Source organism: Lonchura striata, chromosome 8 (genome assembly GCF_050655825.1).
Source record: "Lonchura striata isolate lonStrDom1 chromosome 8, ASM5065582v1, whole genome shotgun sequence".
Taxonomy (NCBI): Eukaryota; Metazoa; Chordata; class Aves; order Passeriformes; family Estrildidae; genus Lonchura; species Lonchura striata.
The window spans coordinates 24,764,058-24,784,781 of NC_140710.1; the positions used below are offsets into that span (position 1 = coordinate 24,764,058).

General features: G+C 44.3%; 2 protein-coding genes across 8 annotated transcripts in view; one reads left to right on the forward strand and one right to left on the reverse strand.

Moving 5' to 3' along the window:
* The first annotated feature begins 1,636 nt into the window (after window positions 1-1,636).
* PRG4 (proteoglycan 4) lies at window positions 1,637-20,704 on the forward strand. Of its 2 annotated transcripts, XM_085586610.1 has the most exons (12): window positions 1,637-1,777; window positions 2,331-2,429; window positions 4,704-4,826; window positions 6,531-6,650; window positions 9,915-10,016; window positions 11,316-15,221; window positions 16,106-16,192; window positions 16,946-17,085; window positions 17,710-17,866; window positions 18,431-18,610; window positions 18,754-18,879; window positions 19,814-20,704. In XM_085586610.1, exons 2-12 carry the CDS (start codon window positions 2,333-2,335, stop codon window positions 19,915-19,917), a joined length of 5,142 nt encoding a protein of 1,713 aa, XP_085442736.1. In that variant the 5' UTR covers window positions 1,637-1,777; window positions 2,331-2,332; the 3' UTR covers window positions 19,918-20,704. The 2 variants fall into 2 exon arrangements, with proteins under 2 accessions (XP_085442736.1, XP_085442737.1); XM_085586611.1 differs by lacking the exon at window positions 4,704-4,826.
* Window positions 19,950-20,724, reverse strand: part of TPR (translocated promoter region, nuclear basket protein) — a 33,696-nt gene continuing 32,921 nt past the window's right edge. For all 6 annotated transcript variants that reach the window (XM_085586609.1, XM_085586608.1, XM_085586607.1 and 3 more), the window contains exon 51: window positions 19,950-20,170. In XM_085586609.1, the coding sequence (XP_085442735.1) occupies window positions 20,115-20,170 (56 nt within the window). In that variant the 3' untranslated portion in view covers window positions 19,950-20,114. The remainder of the gene's footprint in view (window positions 20,171-20,724) is intronic.

A 20,724-nucleotide genomic window follows, 5' to 3' on the forward strand; every position in this document is an offset into this window, starting at 1 on the left:
TCCATGTGAACTCTAACAACCCAAAAGTTCAATTCAAAAGAGAAATGAAAAATACAATCCTACCAAAGGGAATATCCATAACACAATGTAGCAGCCAGTCGCAACTATCTGTATTTCAAATGTGCATGTACCTAACTGTATGACTCAAGCCCTGGCATGTTAACAAAAAAATGATAATTTTGAATTTTTTTTTTTTTTTAATTGAGTCATACACACACACATATATATATATTCACCTCAGGTACCCAGCCAGTATTAAATGGGACTCACAGCTGCACCAGCTGTGAATTGATGGAAAAGACAACAAATCTGTTCCATGTCATGGATCTCAAAGTAAGAATACACTCATTAATTCAGTCTTAAATGTTTTGTTTGATCAAACTATAAATTAATTAAGTTATAAGTGTTTCAATACTTTTCTCAGAAGCTTCTCATCGTGTTGATCCTATTTGGCTACACTAACAAATACTTCTTCCCTAGGCTTCAAATAATCATAGACAGACACCATTCTAACCTAAGCCAGGGTTTCTTCATCAAGCTAATAGTCCACTAAAGATAGCCTGAAACTCTTATTATAAGACATGCCATATACATTTCTTTTTGTATGACCTTGAATAAACTCCATAAAAACTCAGTCTCCCCTTTTCCACAAAGTAAAGTAATAGTTACTCCATTTAATTGAAGTAAATATTTACTCCATCTGCACACAATGCAGAAAGACTGAATGGAAATCTCTCTATTGTGTAACATAGAAATTAGAACTTACAGCATAAAATTACTAAAGCTGTACAGTCAATGAACCAAGTGAGGGAAGCATTCAAACACATGTTTAAACCCACTCCTGTTCTGCATTATTCTCCTTAAGAGACTCATTCTCATTTGAAGTCCTTTCCTCAACTGGGATCAATGTGTACTATACCATATTTATTTTTGGGGTAAACAGAACTACTTGGGGACTCAAGTAATATAATAAAGAAGAAGTATTAAAGTTCCCTGGCCTTTAGAATAATTTCTGAATAAAAAATCCCTCCTAAGCACCAACAATCAGGACTGTAAAAGTTTCAGTTAAAACCCCCTCTGTCTCTGAGAGCTACAAATGACCATTTCCACTATCCTGAGTCTGGAACCAGTGAACACAAAGACCATTAAAACAATTAAGGCCTCTTTCATTCATTTTTGATGTCTTGCATATCATATGTTCAATAACTTTGAGATTTGACTCAATTCTTTGATTTCTAGCCAATGCCTTGGCAGCATTTCCGCTTGTTCAGGGGAGAGTACAAAATACTCAGAGCAAGTGGTGAATTACTTATGTCTGTATGAATTAGCTCTCACAACTTTTTGGAGAAGATACACCATCAGTAGCAGATAAAACTGCATAATTTCAGGCTACTGTCACCTAAGCTCCATTTGACAGGAAAGAAAATACACTCAGCATTTGCCTGTGATGATTTTTTATTGCTCTGCAATACTCTCTAATGCCTTCCAGCTGCATTGAGGACAATTTGTTCATTTCTCTCAGTAATCAAAATGTGTTTTGACTAGTAAGTCCCTATTTAGTTTTTCTGTAATCGTTTTTCTTAATGGGAGTATTTTCCAGATGTTGCGTTAGTCTAGTCATCCGGGCCCTCTTCCAAGCCCTGTGGAAAGTTTGCTGTCATGAGCTGTCATTGGTGGTGTGTTTAACAAGCTGCCTAATTACCTGACCCCAGCACAGTTCCAAAGCAATATATAAGGGCTCTGGAACAGCCCTGGGAGCAGACACACTCTCTGCTAGGTAAGTGCTACACCTGTCTCTACCCAGAGCTCTTCTTCAGTAGCAGAACAAGGAACTGGGACAGAAAATCCAAAGTTTTCCTTTTGAAAGAAGATTTACTTTTAGCCTATGTTTCCATTTGACATATTTCAGTGTTAGGAAAATGTTTATAAAATTATGTTGCTGAATAACTAATGTTCTGTCAGTATTTGGTTTTATTATAGATTTTCATTTATCAGTATTATAACTTTAAACATTGTTGTGCTGAAGCATACCCATATTAGAAGACGACTGTGACTGTAGACTTCATGTAATAGAATTCTGCAAAAATTTATTTCTATTACTTGTTAATAATGAATTTCTATAGTCTTACGACAGAACTTAATAGCTAATTGACTAATAACCAAGAAGGAATTTATGGAGTAATTCTAAATTAGCAATTTTTCCTTGAACAATTTTATTATTAATTTTATGTTTTTATCAAACTAGTCTTATAAACAAAGATATGCACTGCATTTTTAAAATTATGAAGTAAGTGAATTGCAGATAGTGATGTGAGATTATTTCTTTTTAGGAATGATGTCATACCTGAAAGTTATGATTACATGGAACATACTTTGCTTATCCCTGGTGGTCCTTTCACTGTCCTTGATTCCAGAAGTGTCTTCTCAAGGTACTGTAACACACAAAGCTGAAGGGAGGGTGTCTAGGAGTGTGTGCCTGACACACATTTAGAATATTTCAAATGCACCTTCATAAAAATACTGAGTTCTAGAACTTTATTCAGATAGAAAATATGATTCAGTTTTATCATCACTGAATATTTTCATAAATAAATTTTAGTGTAGCATGGTCCTCTTTTTTTGAGGAACAACATAAAAATATAAATATAATGCAAAATGTGTAGGAACCTATAACTTTTTCTTTAAACAGCCTACAGAGCCTCTTGCCCTCATAGTGATGTATTTAGCCCTAGTGATTTGCAGTTTGATTTACAAAGAATCTAACATGACAATGTTCACAAAGGTTGGCTAGAAGTATTCCAATAAGCTCAGGGAAAGGAACGTCTCTACCGTGCTAAGTGCTTTCCCATTAAATTCACCATTTTTACCCCACTGAGGCAAATTTGGGGAATTATTTGTCTAATGATACTCCAAGATCTATTACTGATTCCTTGCTAAAGTAACACTGTTATGGTGAAGCAGAACATGCTACCTGGCAAATCCTGTGCTGTTGCAGCTCTCTGACAGCTCTCAGATTTTCACGGGGATAATACCACTGGGTATTGCTGGTAGAAAATGATTTATTACTACATGATAGCAAAAAGCACAATGTCAGGTATCTGAGCAGCTCCTCAGGGCACTCCCCATGCCAGATGTGACCTTACACTGACCCTTTGATAGCTGATACCTTCCCACCAGTTTCAGCAAAAATCAAGACTTTTGCCAACAGCAACCACGACCATTCAGGCATTTTCCTTACAAGTAACTCTAACTTACAAGTCATAAACTTAAAAGAAATTAATGAATAAAGAGGTGCAACTATTGAACTACTACATATTAACCATATAACTATTGGACTTTCTTTCTTTCCATAAAGGAAGAAAGGTTCAATATATTGGGCATATATCCATTAAGGAAGATGTCCATTTTGTCTTTTCAACTGCTATATTAATAGCCCAGTAACTCAAGTCTATTAATGTCTCCAGTTATCCCTTGGTTCCACTTTTCTATTTTTGGCAAAGTGGTAACAAGCATTAGAAGTACTGGCTGAAAATCACAGTATATGCAATAATATAATATTTGTTATCCCATGCTATTCCTTCAGACACACACACGTGGAATGTGTGCTGTTAGAAATTGTCTTTGGTGTTGTGCTGTGTTACATGTTATTTCCTTGTTGTTCCTCAGTGTTTCAGCTGATTATCTGTTTGGGCTTGCTGATTGTTCAGCTTCTTTGTTTGTATTTAGGGACGCTTCACTTGTGGTCCTGCATGTTTCATTTCCAGAAGAAGCTGTTAGCTGGTTGTGTTAGCAGAGATTTCACAGAGGAAGGAGAGGGTTGCAGGGTGAATATCTGGTTTGGCAGCAGAAGGTAGCAAGGCACTGCTGAGCTGGAATGCTCACAGGTTAAAGCAAGACACCTCCACATGTCTTGTTTTGCCACCTGTTATTTGCACCATTTCCTGTTATCCAGCATTTCCCGGCAGTCTGGCAGTAAAGCCACTATGGGTTGAGCTTTTCTGTTAGTCTGCTAGTACATAATCTTCTAATTAACCAAATGTACTTCATAGCAGTCACAAGGCTAGATCCCAACCATTCTTAACCTTAGAGCTGATACCAAATTCTTCCCTGACATCAGGGAAAAAATATAGTGTAGGGAGTAGGCAGATTTTGAAACTTCCAATAAAAATGGCTTCAGGGACCTGTATTTATTATGACAGTGCTCTCCAGTTTGCAAGCTAACCTGATTAGATGGGTTATTAGGAACAGCATTACCAACAGTAAAAATCAAATACCTAGGGGGTCTGTCAGGTATGGGTGTGCAGATACACACTTATTATCATACAGAGGGTGAATCAAATTGGAGAATAAATCAGCAAAGCTGATATACTCTCTAAGGGGCTAGTTTGGAAGCCTGTGATCATACTACAGAAACAATCCTCAAGGATTCCTTAGTTTTCAGAAAAAATGAGTAAGTTAGCTCAGTGGAAGATCTTTCTAACCTGAACACAATGCTGCTGCTGGTCCTCAGGCTAGCTCAGAGCAAACCTCTGCTTTCCACACCTTCAGGAGGGGTCACGCCAGCCCCTCAGCTTTTGCAGTATTGAGTGGAGAAACCACACTCTGTGGGGAAAAAGAGAGAAACTTTAGTCCTTTTCCATTCAGCATTTCCTTAAGGACTGTTGTGGCTGGGCAACGCTTACACCAGTGTTGTATGATTTTAGATGTATCGAGCTGTACAGGGAGATGTGGGGCAGGGTATTCTAGAGAGCATGACTGCCAGTGTGATTTTAACTGTCACCACTACATGGAGTGCTGCCCTGACTTCAGGAAAGTCTGCACAGTGGGTAAGTTCCCAAGCACAGCCAGTTCTTCTCCTCAAAATTCCCCTCCCAGCTCCCTACCACACCAGTGTCTCCTCTCTGAATGCTTAAATGTCTGTTGGTTTGCTGTGTCCTTGTTCCCTCTCATACATGTATTGTTGTTCCCCTCAAATATTCAGGATAACCTCTTGTAATCCAAAGAAAATTGTGTATCCACAGGTTATTTCCAAGCAAAGAATTTTGCTTTTTACAAAAGCAGAACTAGGCAAGATGAGCAAAAACAGTTTACTGTTTGTTTTCTACTCCTTAGTGCATTTGTACTGTATGTGTCTGTCTCTTATACAAAGAAAAAAAAGTGGTAAAAGCCAATTCAGGGTTTTGCAGAAAGAAATTATGACATATTCCAACTCAAATTTAAGAAGTGTGGATGCTGTGGGTTTAATCCAAACCCAGGGTGTCCTTCCATGGACAGAAATTGACTTTGGATCAGAACCATGTCCAGAGTCTGCTGGAAAAGGTGGTTAGAGTAGTATTATTTTATGCTTTATTTATAGGCAAAACTGTATAATGTAAATAAAATAAGGTTTTTCAAATTGCTTGACTGAGCATTAAAAGCATTTTCTTAGGAATCACCAATGTAGAAATGTCAGTGATTTGGGTAACAGTAGTTTGTTACACTACACCGTGGTTCCAGTAGGATTATAGGATTAACAAATACTTCTCAGAACCAGTTAGTGTGAAATCTACACTGACTAAAAGACAGAAATTCCAGACATTATTTATGCATAAAAATTTCCCTAAGATAATAAAAATAATTCTCACCTGTTCATGTGGGATGGATCCACTGACATTGACACTTAATCCAAAACTACACTAATCCAAAGATGTTCAGAAACTGCCTATACAGTAATCTTAATTTTTCTAGATAGTGATTTAACTGTAAAACATGATTCTATGCCTTGTGTGCCACAGAGACAATGACTTCAATAGAGACATACGTAGAGAAAATGCTTTTTTTTTAAGCTTAATTGCTCTGCAGACTCTTTCCAACACAACATGGTCATTATTTGATATGAAATAGCAGTTTAGTCAGTGAAGTTTCAGAAGTTAACCAAATATGAAATATTAAAATCTTGTGGTTATTAATCATGTCAAAACATGGTATACAGTCCTTTAGTACTAATAATTTAAGAACTGTATTAAACAGTTCCAAAGTGGTCTCTTGAGGTAACTTGGTTAACTTGTTTACACAATTAGGTTGCAGTTTTTGCCTGGACATACCAGGTACACTCCTGATTGGTTGTGACCAAAAGGCCAATTATTTTTCAGAAACACTTTGGTAGACACATCATTCTTGTTGCAAAGGGGTACCGTGGTGAACACCTTCCTGCAAGCCCAGCTCAGAATTTAAATATCACTGTTGAGATCACCACTCTGTGGTTGGGGAAGCGGAACCCTCCTACGGTGGGACCTGGCTAAAGTGAACGCGGCGGTCACGTTTTATTGCACTGTCAATCCAGTGGTCACTGCCATGGCACAGTGCCCTTCTGGTGGCACTGCCTGATCCAAACCCACATTACAGACAAATCCTGGATCGGACCAGGATAAGCACCTGATTTTATGGAGCTGCTCTTGGCACCAGCTCGAGCCAACGACTTCACTGTAGAGAGGTCCCAGCGTTGCACATGAGCTGGCCCAAAGCCTGACTGTGCTGCTCTGCCTCCACAGCCGCCTCCTGCGCGGGACGCTGCTTCGAAGCCTTCGAGAGGGGAAGGGAGTGCGACTGCGATGCCGAATGCGAGCGGTACGGAAAATGCTGCCCAGACTACGCCAAGCACTGTAAAGAGGGTAAGACATTTCTCCATCACTGTTTCTCAAAGATGTATTTAAACAGAGGTGCTTTACCCTAAACAAAACTGCGTGGGCTTTGGTAACACCTCAAAAACAGAAAACAGAACAAAACAAAACAAAACAGAACAAAAATAACAAAACCTAATTTCACAAACAAATTGGCCAATTTCTCACGCATGAACACTTTACGGAAACATACAGGTAGATTCTGGGAAGTCATAATCAAGATGTGAATTCTGAGGTTAAAGTTGTATTTTACATTAGGCTCTTTTGGAACTAGCCATGCTCTAACAGCAAGAGCCCTTACTCAGAATACCACATGTAAAGATAAGGTCTGCAAATCAGTAATAGAGTTCAATGAGAGAAGCTGAGGAATCAGAACTGTTTTGTTTGGAAAAGATCTTTGAGATCATCATATCCAACCTTTCCCCCAGCACTGCAAAGGCCACCACTAAAACATGTCCCAAGTGCCACATTCACCCAGCTTTTAAATCCCTCCAGGGATGGGGATGCCATCTCTGCCCTGGACAGCCTGCTAACCTAAACCTCCCCTGGTGCTCCTAGGGGTCATTTCCTGCAGTCCTCTCCCATGTTCCTGGGAGCAGAGCCCAACCCCCTGGCTGTCCCATCCTGTGCAGAGCTACAAGGTCCCCCCTGAGCCTCCTTTTCTCCAGGCTGAGCCCCTTCCCAACTCCCTCAGCCCCTCCTGGTGCTCCAGCCCCTTCTCCAGCCCCGTTCCCTGCCCTGGACATGCGCCAGCCCCTCCAGGTCTCTCTGGCTGTGAGAGCCCAGAGCTGGAGCAGCACTCGAGGTCCCTCAGCAGGGCCAGCACAGGGCACAGCCACTGCCCTGGGGCTGTGCCCACACCAGCCCTGGTCCACCTGGCTCACATTTAGCCACTGTCACCAGCACCCCCAGGGCCTCTTCCACTAGGCAGATGAATTGCAGTAAAAAGCTGAGTTCATCTTATAAAAACAAGGCAGAAGGTCCAACTTTGTGGAAGATTCAGCTCCTTTAAAATCCCCATCCATCCAAAAGTGGGGAATGGCTACTCCATGCCTTGGGATAGCATGACCTGGACCTCCAGACCACTTGCTTGGCTGCACAGTCACTGGCAGCATATTAGAAATGCACATCTGAGATTCTCCCCATCTCAAATCCAATGTGGGGAGAGCAGCCCAACACAGAAACCCATCCCGTGGGGCATGAGAGAGGAACTGGATGTTACATGTTCACAGTGTAGCAAAAAATTTAAGAAAACACACATTTTACCTTTAGGCTGCAAGTTCAGTCCAGGGTAGAATCAAACTGACTTGCAGTCACTTATTTTGTTCTGTCCTTTTCTGCAGAGCCTGGTGGGGCTTCAGCTGAGCACAAAGGCACAGATCTGGATGTGCTGTCCCGCCATCATGTAGCTTTAAGGACACCAGCAAATGAGCTCTAAAAAACAACAACAGAATATGTTTAATTTCATCATGTCCTTAAACTTTCTGGTACCTACAGACCTAAATTAATTTCTGTCAACACACTTGACAAATGTGGCTTGGCATGGGGTTGCTGCATCCACAGAGCAGCCCACCACCAAGGTAGCCAATTCCCAAAGCCTGGAGTGTGACATGCAATATAAGTCACAATTTTCATTTGGTTCTCTTCACCCAAGTGGTCCCCAAGTGCTGGGATAGTGACTTGGCTTTGCCACACAATTAGACAGTAATTTAGACTGAAGTAGAGACTGTATTCAGCATTTTTGACTGTCTAGAGAAGTGTCTTGGAAGCATATTGAGGTGAATTTGCTGCTTATGAGGCTGCTTAATATTTCCCTCTTTTTGCTGAGTTTATCACACCCAAACACTGATAAACATTCACTGTTAAACAATTTCACTTCTTCAGTTAAAATATAATGAAGAATTAATCCACAATTCCCAATCTTAAAGAATTTCTTCTATATTGTACTAAGCTTTGCTATCAACTTTTGTCAAAAAATCCAGCAGAAATCCCCCAAACCACTGTATTCAGTATTTTACTATTTATACTATGTGTGAGTAACTAAGAAAACTGTTAAACTTCTTGGAATAAATTTGTTGTTTCAGCATCCTCTGAACATTTTTTTCTGTACAGCGAAGACAAGTGTACAATGCATACCCAGAACTCACTGTTATCTTTCCTGTTCTCCAGAAGCTCTTTAATCCCTGAATACATGTACACACAAAACAAAATGTTCCCCTTCCAAACAATTGGCTTTTAAAGGAACAATTCAGCTTTAACAACAATTTCTCTCTCTTCCTCAATAAATGTTTCAGGATATATTGCAACACCCAACCTTCCTGGCTTTGAGCACTAGCTTGCTGTGAAAGTAAATCTTTTGACACCATGGTCATCCCTTGGAGACAAAAATCTCATTCCTTTTGTAAAACGCTGATTACACACACCTCTGGCAGTTACCAGCTCCCTTGGCTGGATCAAAATAGCTTGGCCAGTTCCCTGAGCTCCATCACATTTCCTTCACAACTAACAAGTTCCTTCTACAAGGTTATAAAAGGCTATGCCAGTAGCTCATTTCCAATTGTACAATTTGGCCAACAATGAATTATAAAATGTTATCTGACTCTTATTGGATGCAACTGAAAGTCCATACACTCTTCAGAGCTGAAAAATCTAAACACAACCTCCTATTTCTCCTAAAACTCAGCCTACTATAAGTTAGCTTAATATCCATGTTGTTTCCTCGGCCCATGTCTGCTTTGTAGCTCCTGTCTCCTTCAAGGAAACCATTTATTTTAAAATGTCTCTCCAAAACAATAATTTGGGAAGAATTATCACATCTGAAGAACTTCAATTGGACTATCAAAATAAACTCTTGACTAATGCGACAGTTCTCCTATTTCCATTGGAGTTGGTTATATTCAGTGAAAGTCAAGTAGTGAAAAGTCATCTGTAGTGGAAAACAAAAAAGACAAATTTTCAGAACATAGAGCTCTACTCAGAATTCATCTCTTTTCCCACCTCAAAATTGCTATTAGCTAATAATGCCTCACCTCAAACTTCTGGGAAAAATATTGCTCCCATCTGTGATGAAACACTTCAGGATCAAAAGGGTATTTTTGCTCTTTTTCACACAGATAATTGTGCAAAGAATCCTGTAAACGACTTGGTTTTAAATGGAAGATGGTCACTGAAATTTTGTAATCACTCTTATACAGTTGAAGCCAAGCAACTACAAAGATAAAATAATCTGTTAATGGGAGCACTTTTGTCTTTCAGCACACACAGAAAAGCCAACCCCGGAGACTCCTCCAGAAAACAAATCAACATCTAAAAGGTCCTCCACTGATGAGGAAGAGTCACCAGAGGAAGCTGTGGAAGGTAGGCAAATATATGGATACATCAGGATGGGTGTTACCTGAATGAAAAATAAAGACCATTTTCCTGCTCTGGAAATAGAAAGTTGATCCTAGACATTACCAGACAGTTACCAAGCTTGGATGCACTTGGTGTATAAACTGATTACCTCACCGAGCCCTCAGGACTTTGGAGAGTTCACTCAGCACAGATGGTGCAGAGTGGTGATGTCGCCTGTGTCTCTATTGGATTTTCACACACTTCCTTCAAAAACAGGGTACAGACCATTGTCAGTCTTGGACAGCATCAGTGGCTGGAAGAGGAAGGGTGGGACAGATGAACTGGCACCACAGGAAAATGTCCTAGCAGGTTCCTCTAGCTTCAATCAAGCCAGGCCTTATGCTGCTTCAGACAACACAATTATTTATTTATTCTGACTGGAAAATATGCTGCTTTCCTGTGTTCTTTGGTACTGTGTTCCAGCATTTGAAGTGATAACTCAGGAGACCAGTTTGAACTTGAAACACAATTGAAATTTGTTTTAGATTTGGAGTACTTATTTTCTGCTGTTCTAATTTCCTATCACAAAAAAGAACCCAAAAAACCCAAACCAAAAAAAAAAAACCAAAAAGCTCTGCTCATACTAAACACACATTTGTGAAAGCAGAACTAATCTGCACAATCTTAGAGAGACAATACTTAGGGTGAGATTGAAATGCAGGAGCATTTCCTGTTTTTGCTGAATAACAATTTGACTCCTATGAATATAGCTATAAATACAAGCAAAGAGTAAATTTTAAATTCATACATCACAATGAGGGAAACAACCCAAGGAACAAAGATACAGCAGGAGATGCAGTCAGGGCTCTGTGTTCAAGAATTATTTTCCTCCTGCTTCCCTACCCCACTCTGCCAATTCCAGGTTGCTGGTGCAGACTAAGTTACAATGTTGGGCAGTGGAATCAATCAAAATAACAGACTGAGAAGGGAAATGATCTATCAGAAAGACTATTTTATAAAGTGGCTTCCTTTCCATGAAAGCAGCAGGAAACCTTAGGCAGCTGCACCAAACTGAACCCTGAACCAGGAGCAGTGACAGAGTGGTCAAAAGGGATCACCAAAAAGTGAGCTGAGCTGCTGCAAAGTCCCATGCAGAGAAAAGGAACTCCCATTTTACCTGGTCCAGGTTAGTTTGGCTGTTACAAAAGGACTTGGTATTCCAAAGGAAGCACCTATAACTAATAGGTGTAATATATATATATAGGCAATACCTATCTGCATGGCAATTCCAATGGCTAAACCGAATTTGTATTTGTTCTGTAGATCCTGAAATCCAAGTGACCACTCCTGCTCCAACGACAGAACCCGCACAGACAACCCCTGAGGCCACAGAGGAACCAGCAACCGAAGCCGACCCTCCTACTCTGGATACACCAGAAGATGTGACCCCTGATGCCACAGAGGAGCCACTGACTGAAGTGGACCCTACTGACTTACTCCCAACACTAGACCCAACCCCTGACGCCTCTGAGGAACCAGCAACCGACACCGAGCCGCCCACCAGCCCCACGCCTGAAGAGACAACCCCAACACCAGAAGAGGAGACAACCCCAGAGGAGCCAACAACCCCAACACCAGAGGAGACAACCCCAACACCAGAAGAGACAACCCCAGAGGAGCCAACAACACCAGCACCAGAGGAGACAACCCCAGAGGAGCCAACAACCCCAGCACCAGAGGAGACAACCCCAGCACCAGAAGAGGAGACAACCCCAGAGGAGCCAACAACCCCAGCACCAGAAGAGGAGACAACCCCAGAGGAGCCAACAACCCCAACACCAGAGGAGACAACCCCAACACCAGAAGAGACAACCCCAGAGGAGCCAACAACACCAGCACCAGAGGAGACAACCCCAGAGGAGCCAACAACCCCAGCACCAGAGGAGACAACCCCAGCACCAGAAGAGGAGACAACCCCAGAGGAGCCAACAACCCCAGCACCAGAAGAGGAGACAACCCCAGAGGAGCCAACAACACCAGCACCAGAGGAGACAACCCCAACACCAGAGGAGACAACACAAGCACCAGAGGAGACAACCCCAGAGGAGCCAACAACACCAGCTCCAGAGGAGACAACCCCAACACCAGAGGAGACAACACCAGAGGAGCCAACAACACCAGCACCAGAAGAGGAGACAACCCCAGCACCAGAAGAGGAGACAACCCCAGCACCAGAAGAGGAGACAACCCCAGAGGAGCCAACAACACCAGCACCAGAGGAGACAACCCCAGAGGAGCCAACAACACCAACACCAGAGGAGACAACCCCAGAGGAGCCAACAACCCCAGCACCAGAGGAGACAACCCCAGCACCAGAAGAGGAGACAACCCCAGAGGAGCCAACAACCCCAACACCAGAGGAGACAACCCCAGAGGAGCCAACAACCCCAACACCAGAAGAGGAGACAACCCCAGCACCAGAAGAGGAGACAACCCCAGAGGAGCCAACAACCCCAACACCTGAAGAGACAACCCCAGAGGAGCCAACAACCCCAACACCAGAAGAGACAACCCCAGAGGAGCCAACAACACCAGCACCAGAAGAGGAGACAACCCCAGCACCAGAAGAGGAGACAACCCCAGAGGAGCCAACAACTCCCACACCTGAAGAGACAACCCCAGAGGAGCCAACAACACCAGCACCAGAAGAGGAGACAACCCCAGCACCAGAAGAGGAGACAACCCCAGCACCAGAAGAGGAGACAACCCCAGCACCAGAAGAGGAGACAACCACAGCACCAGAAGAGGAGACAAACCCAGAGGAGCCAACAACCCCAGCACCAGAGGAGACAACCCCAGAGGAGCCAACAACCCGAACACCTGAAGAGACAACCCCAGAGGAACCAACAACCCCAACACCAGAGGAGACAACCCCAGAGGAGCCAACAACCCCAACACCAGAAGAGGAGACAACCCCAGCACCAGAAGAGGAGACAACCCCAGAGGAGCCAACAACCCCAGCACCAGAGGAGACAACCCCAGAGGAGCCAACAACCCCAACACCTGAAGAGACAACCCCAGAGGAGCCAACAACCCCAACACCAGAAGAGACAACCCCAGAGGAGCCAACAACACCAGCACCAGAAGAGGAGACAACCCCAGCACCAGAAGAGGAGACAACCCCAGAGGAGCCAACAACTCCCACACCTGAAGAGACAACCCCAGAGGAGCCAACAACACCAGCACCAGAAGAGGAGACAACCCCAGCACCAGAGGAGCCAACCCCAGAGGAGCCAACAACTCCCACTCCTGAAGAGACAACCCCAGAGGAGCCAACAACACCAACACCAGAGGAGACAACCCCAACACCAGAGGAGACAACCCCAGAGCAGCTAACAACCCCAGCACCAGAGGAGAAAACCCCAGAGGAGCCAACAACTCCCACTCCTGAAGAGACAACCCCAGAGGAGCCAACAACACCAACACCAGAGGAGACAACCCCAGAGGAGCCAACAACCCCAGCACCAGAGGAGAAAACCCCAGAGGAGCCAACAACTCCCACTCCTGAAGAGACAACCCCAGAGGAGCCAACAACCCCAACACCAGAAGAGACAACCCCAGAGGAGCCAACAACTCCCACTCCTGAAGAGACAACCCCAACACCAGAGGAGACAACCCCAGAGGAGCCTACAACACCAGCACCAGAGGAGACAACCCCAGAGAAGCCAGCAACCCCAACACCAGAGGAGACAACCCCAACACCTGAGGAGACCACCACTCCCACACCAGAAGAGACAACCCCTGAGGAGCCAACAACCCCAACACCAGAGGAGACAACCCCAGATGGGCCAACAACACCAACACCAAAGGAGACCATCCCAGAGGATCTGACAACCCCTAAAGCAGAAGAGACAACCCCAGAGGAGGTGACAATGCCCACACCAGAGGAGGTGACAACTCCTCAAACAGAGGAGTCAAACCCAGAAGAGCCGACAACCTTGGCTGACTCTCCCACCACCCTGAAAACTGAAGAGACAAGCTTGGAGGAGGCAACAACTCCCAAACCTGAAGAGACAACCCCAGAGGAGCCAACAACACCCAAACCTGAAGAGACAACCCCAGAGGAGCCAACAACTCCTAAAATAGAGGAGACCACCCCAGAGGAGCCAACAACCAAGGCAGACTCTCCTACCACCCCCCCCAAATCTGAAGAGACAAGCCCAGAAGAACCTACAACCAAGGCAGACTCTCCCACTACCTCTAAACCTGAAGCAACAACCCCAGAAGAAAGTACAACCAAGGCAGACTCTCCCACCACCCCTAAAGCAGATGCTGACTCTCCAACCATCCCTGCGGCCCCTGAGGCCAGTACCACTACCAGCAAAGCCACAGCCTCTCCAAGCAATGTTGCACCCACAACAGTTGGGAAGGACTCCCCCACATTTGGGCCAGGCACGATGCTTTCAGATACCACAATGGAGAACAAGGAGACAACAACACCAAAGAAAGACAGAACTACTCTGCTTAAAGACCTTTTCACAGCTGCAACTGGTAAAGACACGGTTACTGTAGGTATGGTGACAACAGCTAAACCAGGTGATTCTCCTAAAGGTATGGATGACATTCCAAACACAGCTCCTATGGCCAAAGAACCTGTCACTGCAGCAGCTGAAACAACTTCTACAGACACCAAGACTGCAACACCAGCAGCCACAGGTCCCTTGCCCAATCCAACTGTGCTGGTAACAACAATCAAAGAAGATTCAACTCCTCAGCCTGGTGATGCTGTAACACCAAATGAAAAAGAGACAACTACAGACACTGAGCAGGCTGGCCCAGCAGCAGACAAAGAGAGCCCAGGTTCTACTTGCATTATTATGGAGATGACAACGGCTGGTAAAAAAGAGGTAACAACCATTAAAGAAATGGCCACCACATCTGAAAAAGCAACGGATGATGTCACTGAAAAGGCCCCTGGTATTGCCAAAGAAGAGGTAACTACAGTTACCAAAGAAACCACAACAAGGGATAAAAAGGACACAATAGAAGAAATGTATCTTGTGTCCAATGGGACATCCAAGCCAACAATACATTTCCAGGAGATCACTGAGACCACAGAAGAGCCTCACCCCACTGAACCTGAAACTCTGCCAGAAAAAGAAGAGCCTGAGATAAACAAGCCTTTAATACAAGTTGGGGACCTGCCAATGTTCCCTGGAGAAACACAAGGTAAGTGCATTCCAGCAGGTACGAAAGTATCAGCAACTCAAGGGAACATGGCAGCGTCCCATGGTCAGCCACAAGCACAGCTGCCAGTGTCCTAATTACTGGAACCTCAGTTGTCAGCTGTGGAGTTAATTAAATCCTCCAGGTGGTTTAGAACATGATCTAAATTGGTTGCAGCAATTGGTCCTTCTGAAAATTGTTTGTTATAAGTTTCTCCTCTTCCTGTTTGCTATTGTGGAAGATGCAAACAGACAAAAAATCAAGGGAAAAGATGACCAATTTCTAAATCTCATGAAAAAATTGCTAGAAGTCAGGCTACATATCCACCCTCCCTCATGGTACCTAACCTAGTGTTTTGTAGCCACCTACTAAAAATGCCATATAAAAGAGACAAGAAGTCTCTTGCCTTGCTTTTTGCCACAGCCTTTTTCATGTCCTCTCTTTCTTTTAATCAGTCATAGCCTGCAGGTTCTTGAGCAATTTTTCAATCAGATAATGAAAGATATTTTGGGGGGAAAAACAAGGGGATTAGATGCAAAATACTTGAATTTCAGTCTAAAAGAGATTAATCCTTTATATTTAAAGGAATGTTTATTTTTTAAGAAATAGTGCAAGGGAAGGGAAGCCACTAAAGCAGCTTAAAAGAACAATAAAACCCTAGAGCATGTAGCAGATAAGGCATTTGTAGGTATTTTACTGAATAACAGGTACTTAGGTGGCAATAAGCAAAGACACCCACACCTGGTCACTCGGCCCTGCTGGGGCCACAGCACCAGAGCCGAACTTCCCGAGGAGGAATTAATCCCTGGCCCAGCGGCAGGGCCGAGAGTGAAGCTAAGGCCGTTCTTGTGGAACCTTAAACAAACCCACCTGGCTGTGTTTTGCAGGGAAGAACGACGAGAAGGACCTGTGCAGCGGCAAGCCAGCGGACGGCATGGTGGCCCTGCCCAATGGCACCCTGGCCGTCTTCCGAGGTGAGACTGCTCCGAACATCCTCCACCTGTCCCGGCACGGCCTCGTTCCTCTCTCTACCTGTCCCGGCATGGCCCCGTTCCTCTCTCCACCTGCCCGGCTCTGGCTCCGCTCCCAGCCCTCCTCCTGCCCCAGCACAGCGCCGGAGTTCCTCCCTCACCTGCCCCAGCCTCCTCCTCCTCCCTCACCTTTCCCAGACCCAATCCTCCTCCCTCACCTTTCCCAGACCCAATCCTCCTCCCTCACCTGCCCCAGCCTTCTCCTCCTCCTTCCTCACCTGCCCCAGCCTTCTCCTCCTCCTCCCTCACCTTTCCCAGACCCAATCCTCCTCCCTCACCTTTCCCAGACCCAATCCTCCTCCCTCACCTGCCCCAGCCTACTCCTCCTCCTCCCTCACCTTTCCCAGACCCAATCCTCCCTCACCTTTCCCGGACTCAATCTTCCTCCCTCACCTGACCCAGCCTCTTCCTCCTCCCTCACCTTTCCCGGACCCAATCCTCCTTCACCGTCACCTCCTCCTCCATCACCTGCCCCGTCGCTCTTGCTCCTCTTTTCCCTCCCTCACTCGCCCCGGTGCCCCTCACCCTCCACGAAACTCTCCCGAGCCCAGGGTCCGCGCCGCAGATCCTCACGGAGCCGGCCCAGCCGCGTCCCGGAGCGGGACGGCGTTATCTCCTCACTGTCCCCAGGGCAGGACGCGCTGTCCCGGCGCTGTCCCCCGCTGTCCCCGCGCCCCTCACGCCTGTTTCCCCCAGGTCACTATTACTGGCTGCTGAACGGCCGGACCCCGCCGACCACCAACCCCCGCCGGATCACCGACGGCTGGGGCATCCCCTCGCCCATCGACTCCGTCTTCTCCAGGTGCAACTGCGATGGGAAAATCTTCTTCATCAAGGTGGGAGTGGTTCCGGCCGGCAGGATGGGGCGAGGCTGATGAGGAGCAGCTGGGGAGGCTCAGGGGGGACCTTGTGGCTCTGCACAGCTCCTGATAGGAGGGGACACCCGGGGGGTCGGGCTCTGCTCCCAAGAACAATAACAGGATGAGAAGAAAGGGCCTTAGGTTGCACCAGAGGAGGTTCAGACTGGATGCTGGGGAAAAAGATTGCCTAAACTTATTCCTAGTATGTTCCCCAACCTGAAATAAAATGCTAATGGAATGCACACACCTCATTAAAGCTGTTTATGCAGTTACTTCCCAATAAATCACTCAGTCCTGGAATTCAAGCTGCTTGTTATATCTATGAAAATTTAAGATTTAGAAAGGAAACCCCCTTTTCAGTAACTCCTCTTAAAAATTAGCTTCTAAGATACTCTAGCTCTACTCAAAGGTTAAAAGGCTGCAGGAGGTACTTAATGAAGTTGTAGTAATTTTATCCTATTTGTAATGGTTGTAGGAGTGATTCCAGCCAGATTTACAATGCTTATTTATGGATTATTCTTCATGTTTGTTTTGCAGTTGAATAACCAGGAATTAACTTCCTCTAAACTCTTTTTATTTTTTTTCCCCTTAAATGCTCAGGGTCCCCTGTACTGGCGCTTCACTAATGGTGTTATGGATAATGGCTATCCCAAACCTCTTGCAACTGGATTTGCAGGGTTAAGTGGGAGAATAGTAGCAACCCTCCCTGTGGCAAGATACAACAACAGACCAGAATCTGTTTATTTTATCAAAAGAGGTATGTCTTGTATTCCTGAAGTTCAGGGAACATTAAAAGGTGCTTGAATTGCCTTGAGCAGGAATAAAACACCACTTCTCTTGACCCAAGACCTATTTATTTCAAACACAGAAACACAAATGATGCCAGTGTTCCAGGTGCTCAGAAATAGCCTGAAGCTTTAAAAAAAATTGTATTAGAACCTGGAGGTCTTTCAGTGCATTTTAAACCAGCTGTTTAAGGGTGAAAATTCAGGAATCCAGCACTGTAGTGGCTAAACATTTAAGTAAGTTCTATCTGGTGGTAAAGCTATTTTAGTCTCAAGTTAATTAGAGAAGGGAAGGCTTTAATCTTGCTGGTTCATAACAATGTGTGGAAATTTCCATATCTATTTCTGATTTCCTATTTTAAAGTAATTTCCTTATCTTACATGAATGCTGTACTACCACCAGAAGAATGTTATTTGTTGATTCCCTGTGTATGATAGGAATATAATGACACTTTCATACCTGATCAAGATGGTAGTTGGGTGTTTTTATGGGGGGATTGAGGTTTTTTTTAACTACCAAACAAAATGTGTTTTAGATGGGAACATGCAGCAGTATGTGTACAGACAAGAACCAGCCAAGAAGTGTCAAAGAAGAGCCCGGGTCACCATCAGATACCCAGCCTTTGTCCCCAGAGTTGTCATCCGGCGACGCTTCCAGCGTGCCGTGCAAATGCCGACCGTCATCCGCACCGTCAGGATCAACTCCCACCCCTCTGGTAATGTGGGCACCAAGGTTCTCTTAGACGTTTTCACCTCTGACACAACACTGTGTTTGGAAGGTTTTAATGGCTGTAGGTGACACAGCCCTGTGGCAGCTGCAGCAGTGCCACAGCTCCTCACAGGGCTCCTCTGCTTGCAGGTGTTCTGCGCAAGGAAATCCAAATGACAACGTACTGGAGAGGGCTCCCCAAAGTTGTCCACTCAACTCTCTCCGTGCCCAACCAGAACAAGCCCGATGGCTACGACTACTACGCCTTCTCTTACAGTAAGTAAAACTAAAGCACATCACTATAGACCTCAAAACATACAGGTGTGGGGAAGAAAGAAGCTCTGGTTATCACTTGTGGTACTGCTTTCAGCACTACTAAAAAGTCCTGAGAATTAAAATGTTGCCTATAATCAAGAGATGTTTCTATTAAAAATCAGAAGTTACAGGACAACGTGCAGCAATGAAATACAGAGGTTCAAAGCAGCCAGTTGGGGAATGCATTGCCAGGGAGTTCAGCCTTTTAAAGGGACAAACCTTAGACTGAAGTCTTTGGATCACAACAGAGCAAGTTTTTCAATTGCTTCTACTATGCTTCTGACAAAACACAAAAATGAGGGAGATGAACCACTTGACTTTGCTCAAAAAAATTATGATCCTAGATTAGGCAGACTCATTCCCCCAGCCAGGATCCCAGATAAGCATCCCTCAGAATTTTATGCATTTTTCAAAGAACAAAAAAGCTCAAAGAACAAGCCATACCCAAATACAGGCTATTAAAGTCCCTGTTAGTGGGATCCAACTCCTCACCCTTGGAGAAATCAGCTTTGCAGACCCATTCACACTCAGGGTCCATGAACTTCCCACTTCTGTAGTGAGTGCAGGACTGTTGTGGATGTTTGTTTGAATTCTAAATTCTTACGACTATTTTTGTGTTCTAGCAATACAAGAACATTCTTCCCTGCTCCTGCTCTTGGGACAGATTTAATTATTAGCAATGCCATAAAACTTTCTGCAACCAAGGACACCTAAGAAATAAAGCTGAGGACAGAAATGTATTGTAGGAGCTTCTCAGCTCCCTATATGCACATGGAGCAGTGACACAGTGTTATTTAGGCCTAAGTGACAGTAAAATGCAGGCTTGAATTTGTGAATTCTTTACATGTATTAAATGTAATTTCTGGAATTTAATCCTGACCTCTCTTCCTTTCAGATCGGTACTACAGTTTGGATATTGGCAAAAGAATAGCACGGCCTGTTACTGCTCTCACAGGAAAGACTGTATCCAAAGACTGGTACAACTGTCCCAGCAAGTGATGCACAGCAGAGGAGTTTAAAATAAGATGCCATTTGGATGCCAACGTTTTTTCTAATTTTATTAATAAAAGACATTGAAATATGTGCACACAACTCTAAGTATTGAAATGCTGCTTCAGGCTCTGGCTTCATGACACTAAGCAACCACAGGCAAACTGGCATTTTGTATACACAGCTGGAAGTCCTTTACATTCCATTTAACTGATGTTTCCTCTGTTCAGGCCTCCTCTGCCTCCCATGGCATGAGTTACACCTGTGCAGGGAAAGAAAACAAGTGCATTAGTATGAAGTCTTCTTACTCTTTTAATCAACCATTGCACAGGTGATATTTCATTCTTCCCTAAGGAATTGTCAAGGCAGTGGAGTGGTTCCTTTCTGATACAGTTCAAGTTCCCCCTCTCTCCCGCTAAGCCTGGTGACACATGTACATGTCACCTGTGTCATGCAAAGGCTGGAGGTGACTTGTGATCCTGAGCCAAACCAAGGAGCAGAGGATTCTTACCACATCTGAAATCAGTTAGTCACTCCTTATGGTTATTTTAAAAAATGGTGACAGATGGAAGAAAGTCTATCCTAGTCCCACCTTTTTGTTTTCCCCTTAAAACACCTGCTAATGTTGAGTCTTCTACAATGTTAAAATAATGCAAGATAGAATCAAAACCCATCAAAAGCTTTTTCTTAATACAGAAGTTGCAAAACTAATTTCTTGCCATGTTTAACTCTATTACACTGAAAAACCTGTAATACTTCCAATAAAGCTTTTTTCAATGAGTACACATTGATATAACTGGAATCCTTAATGTACCA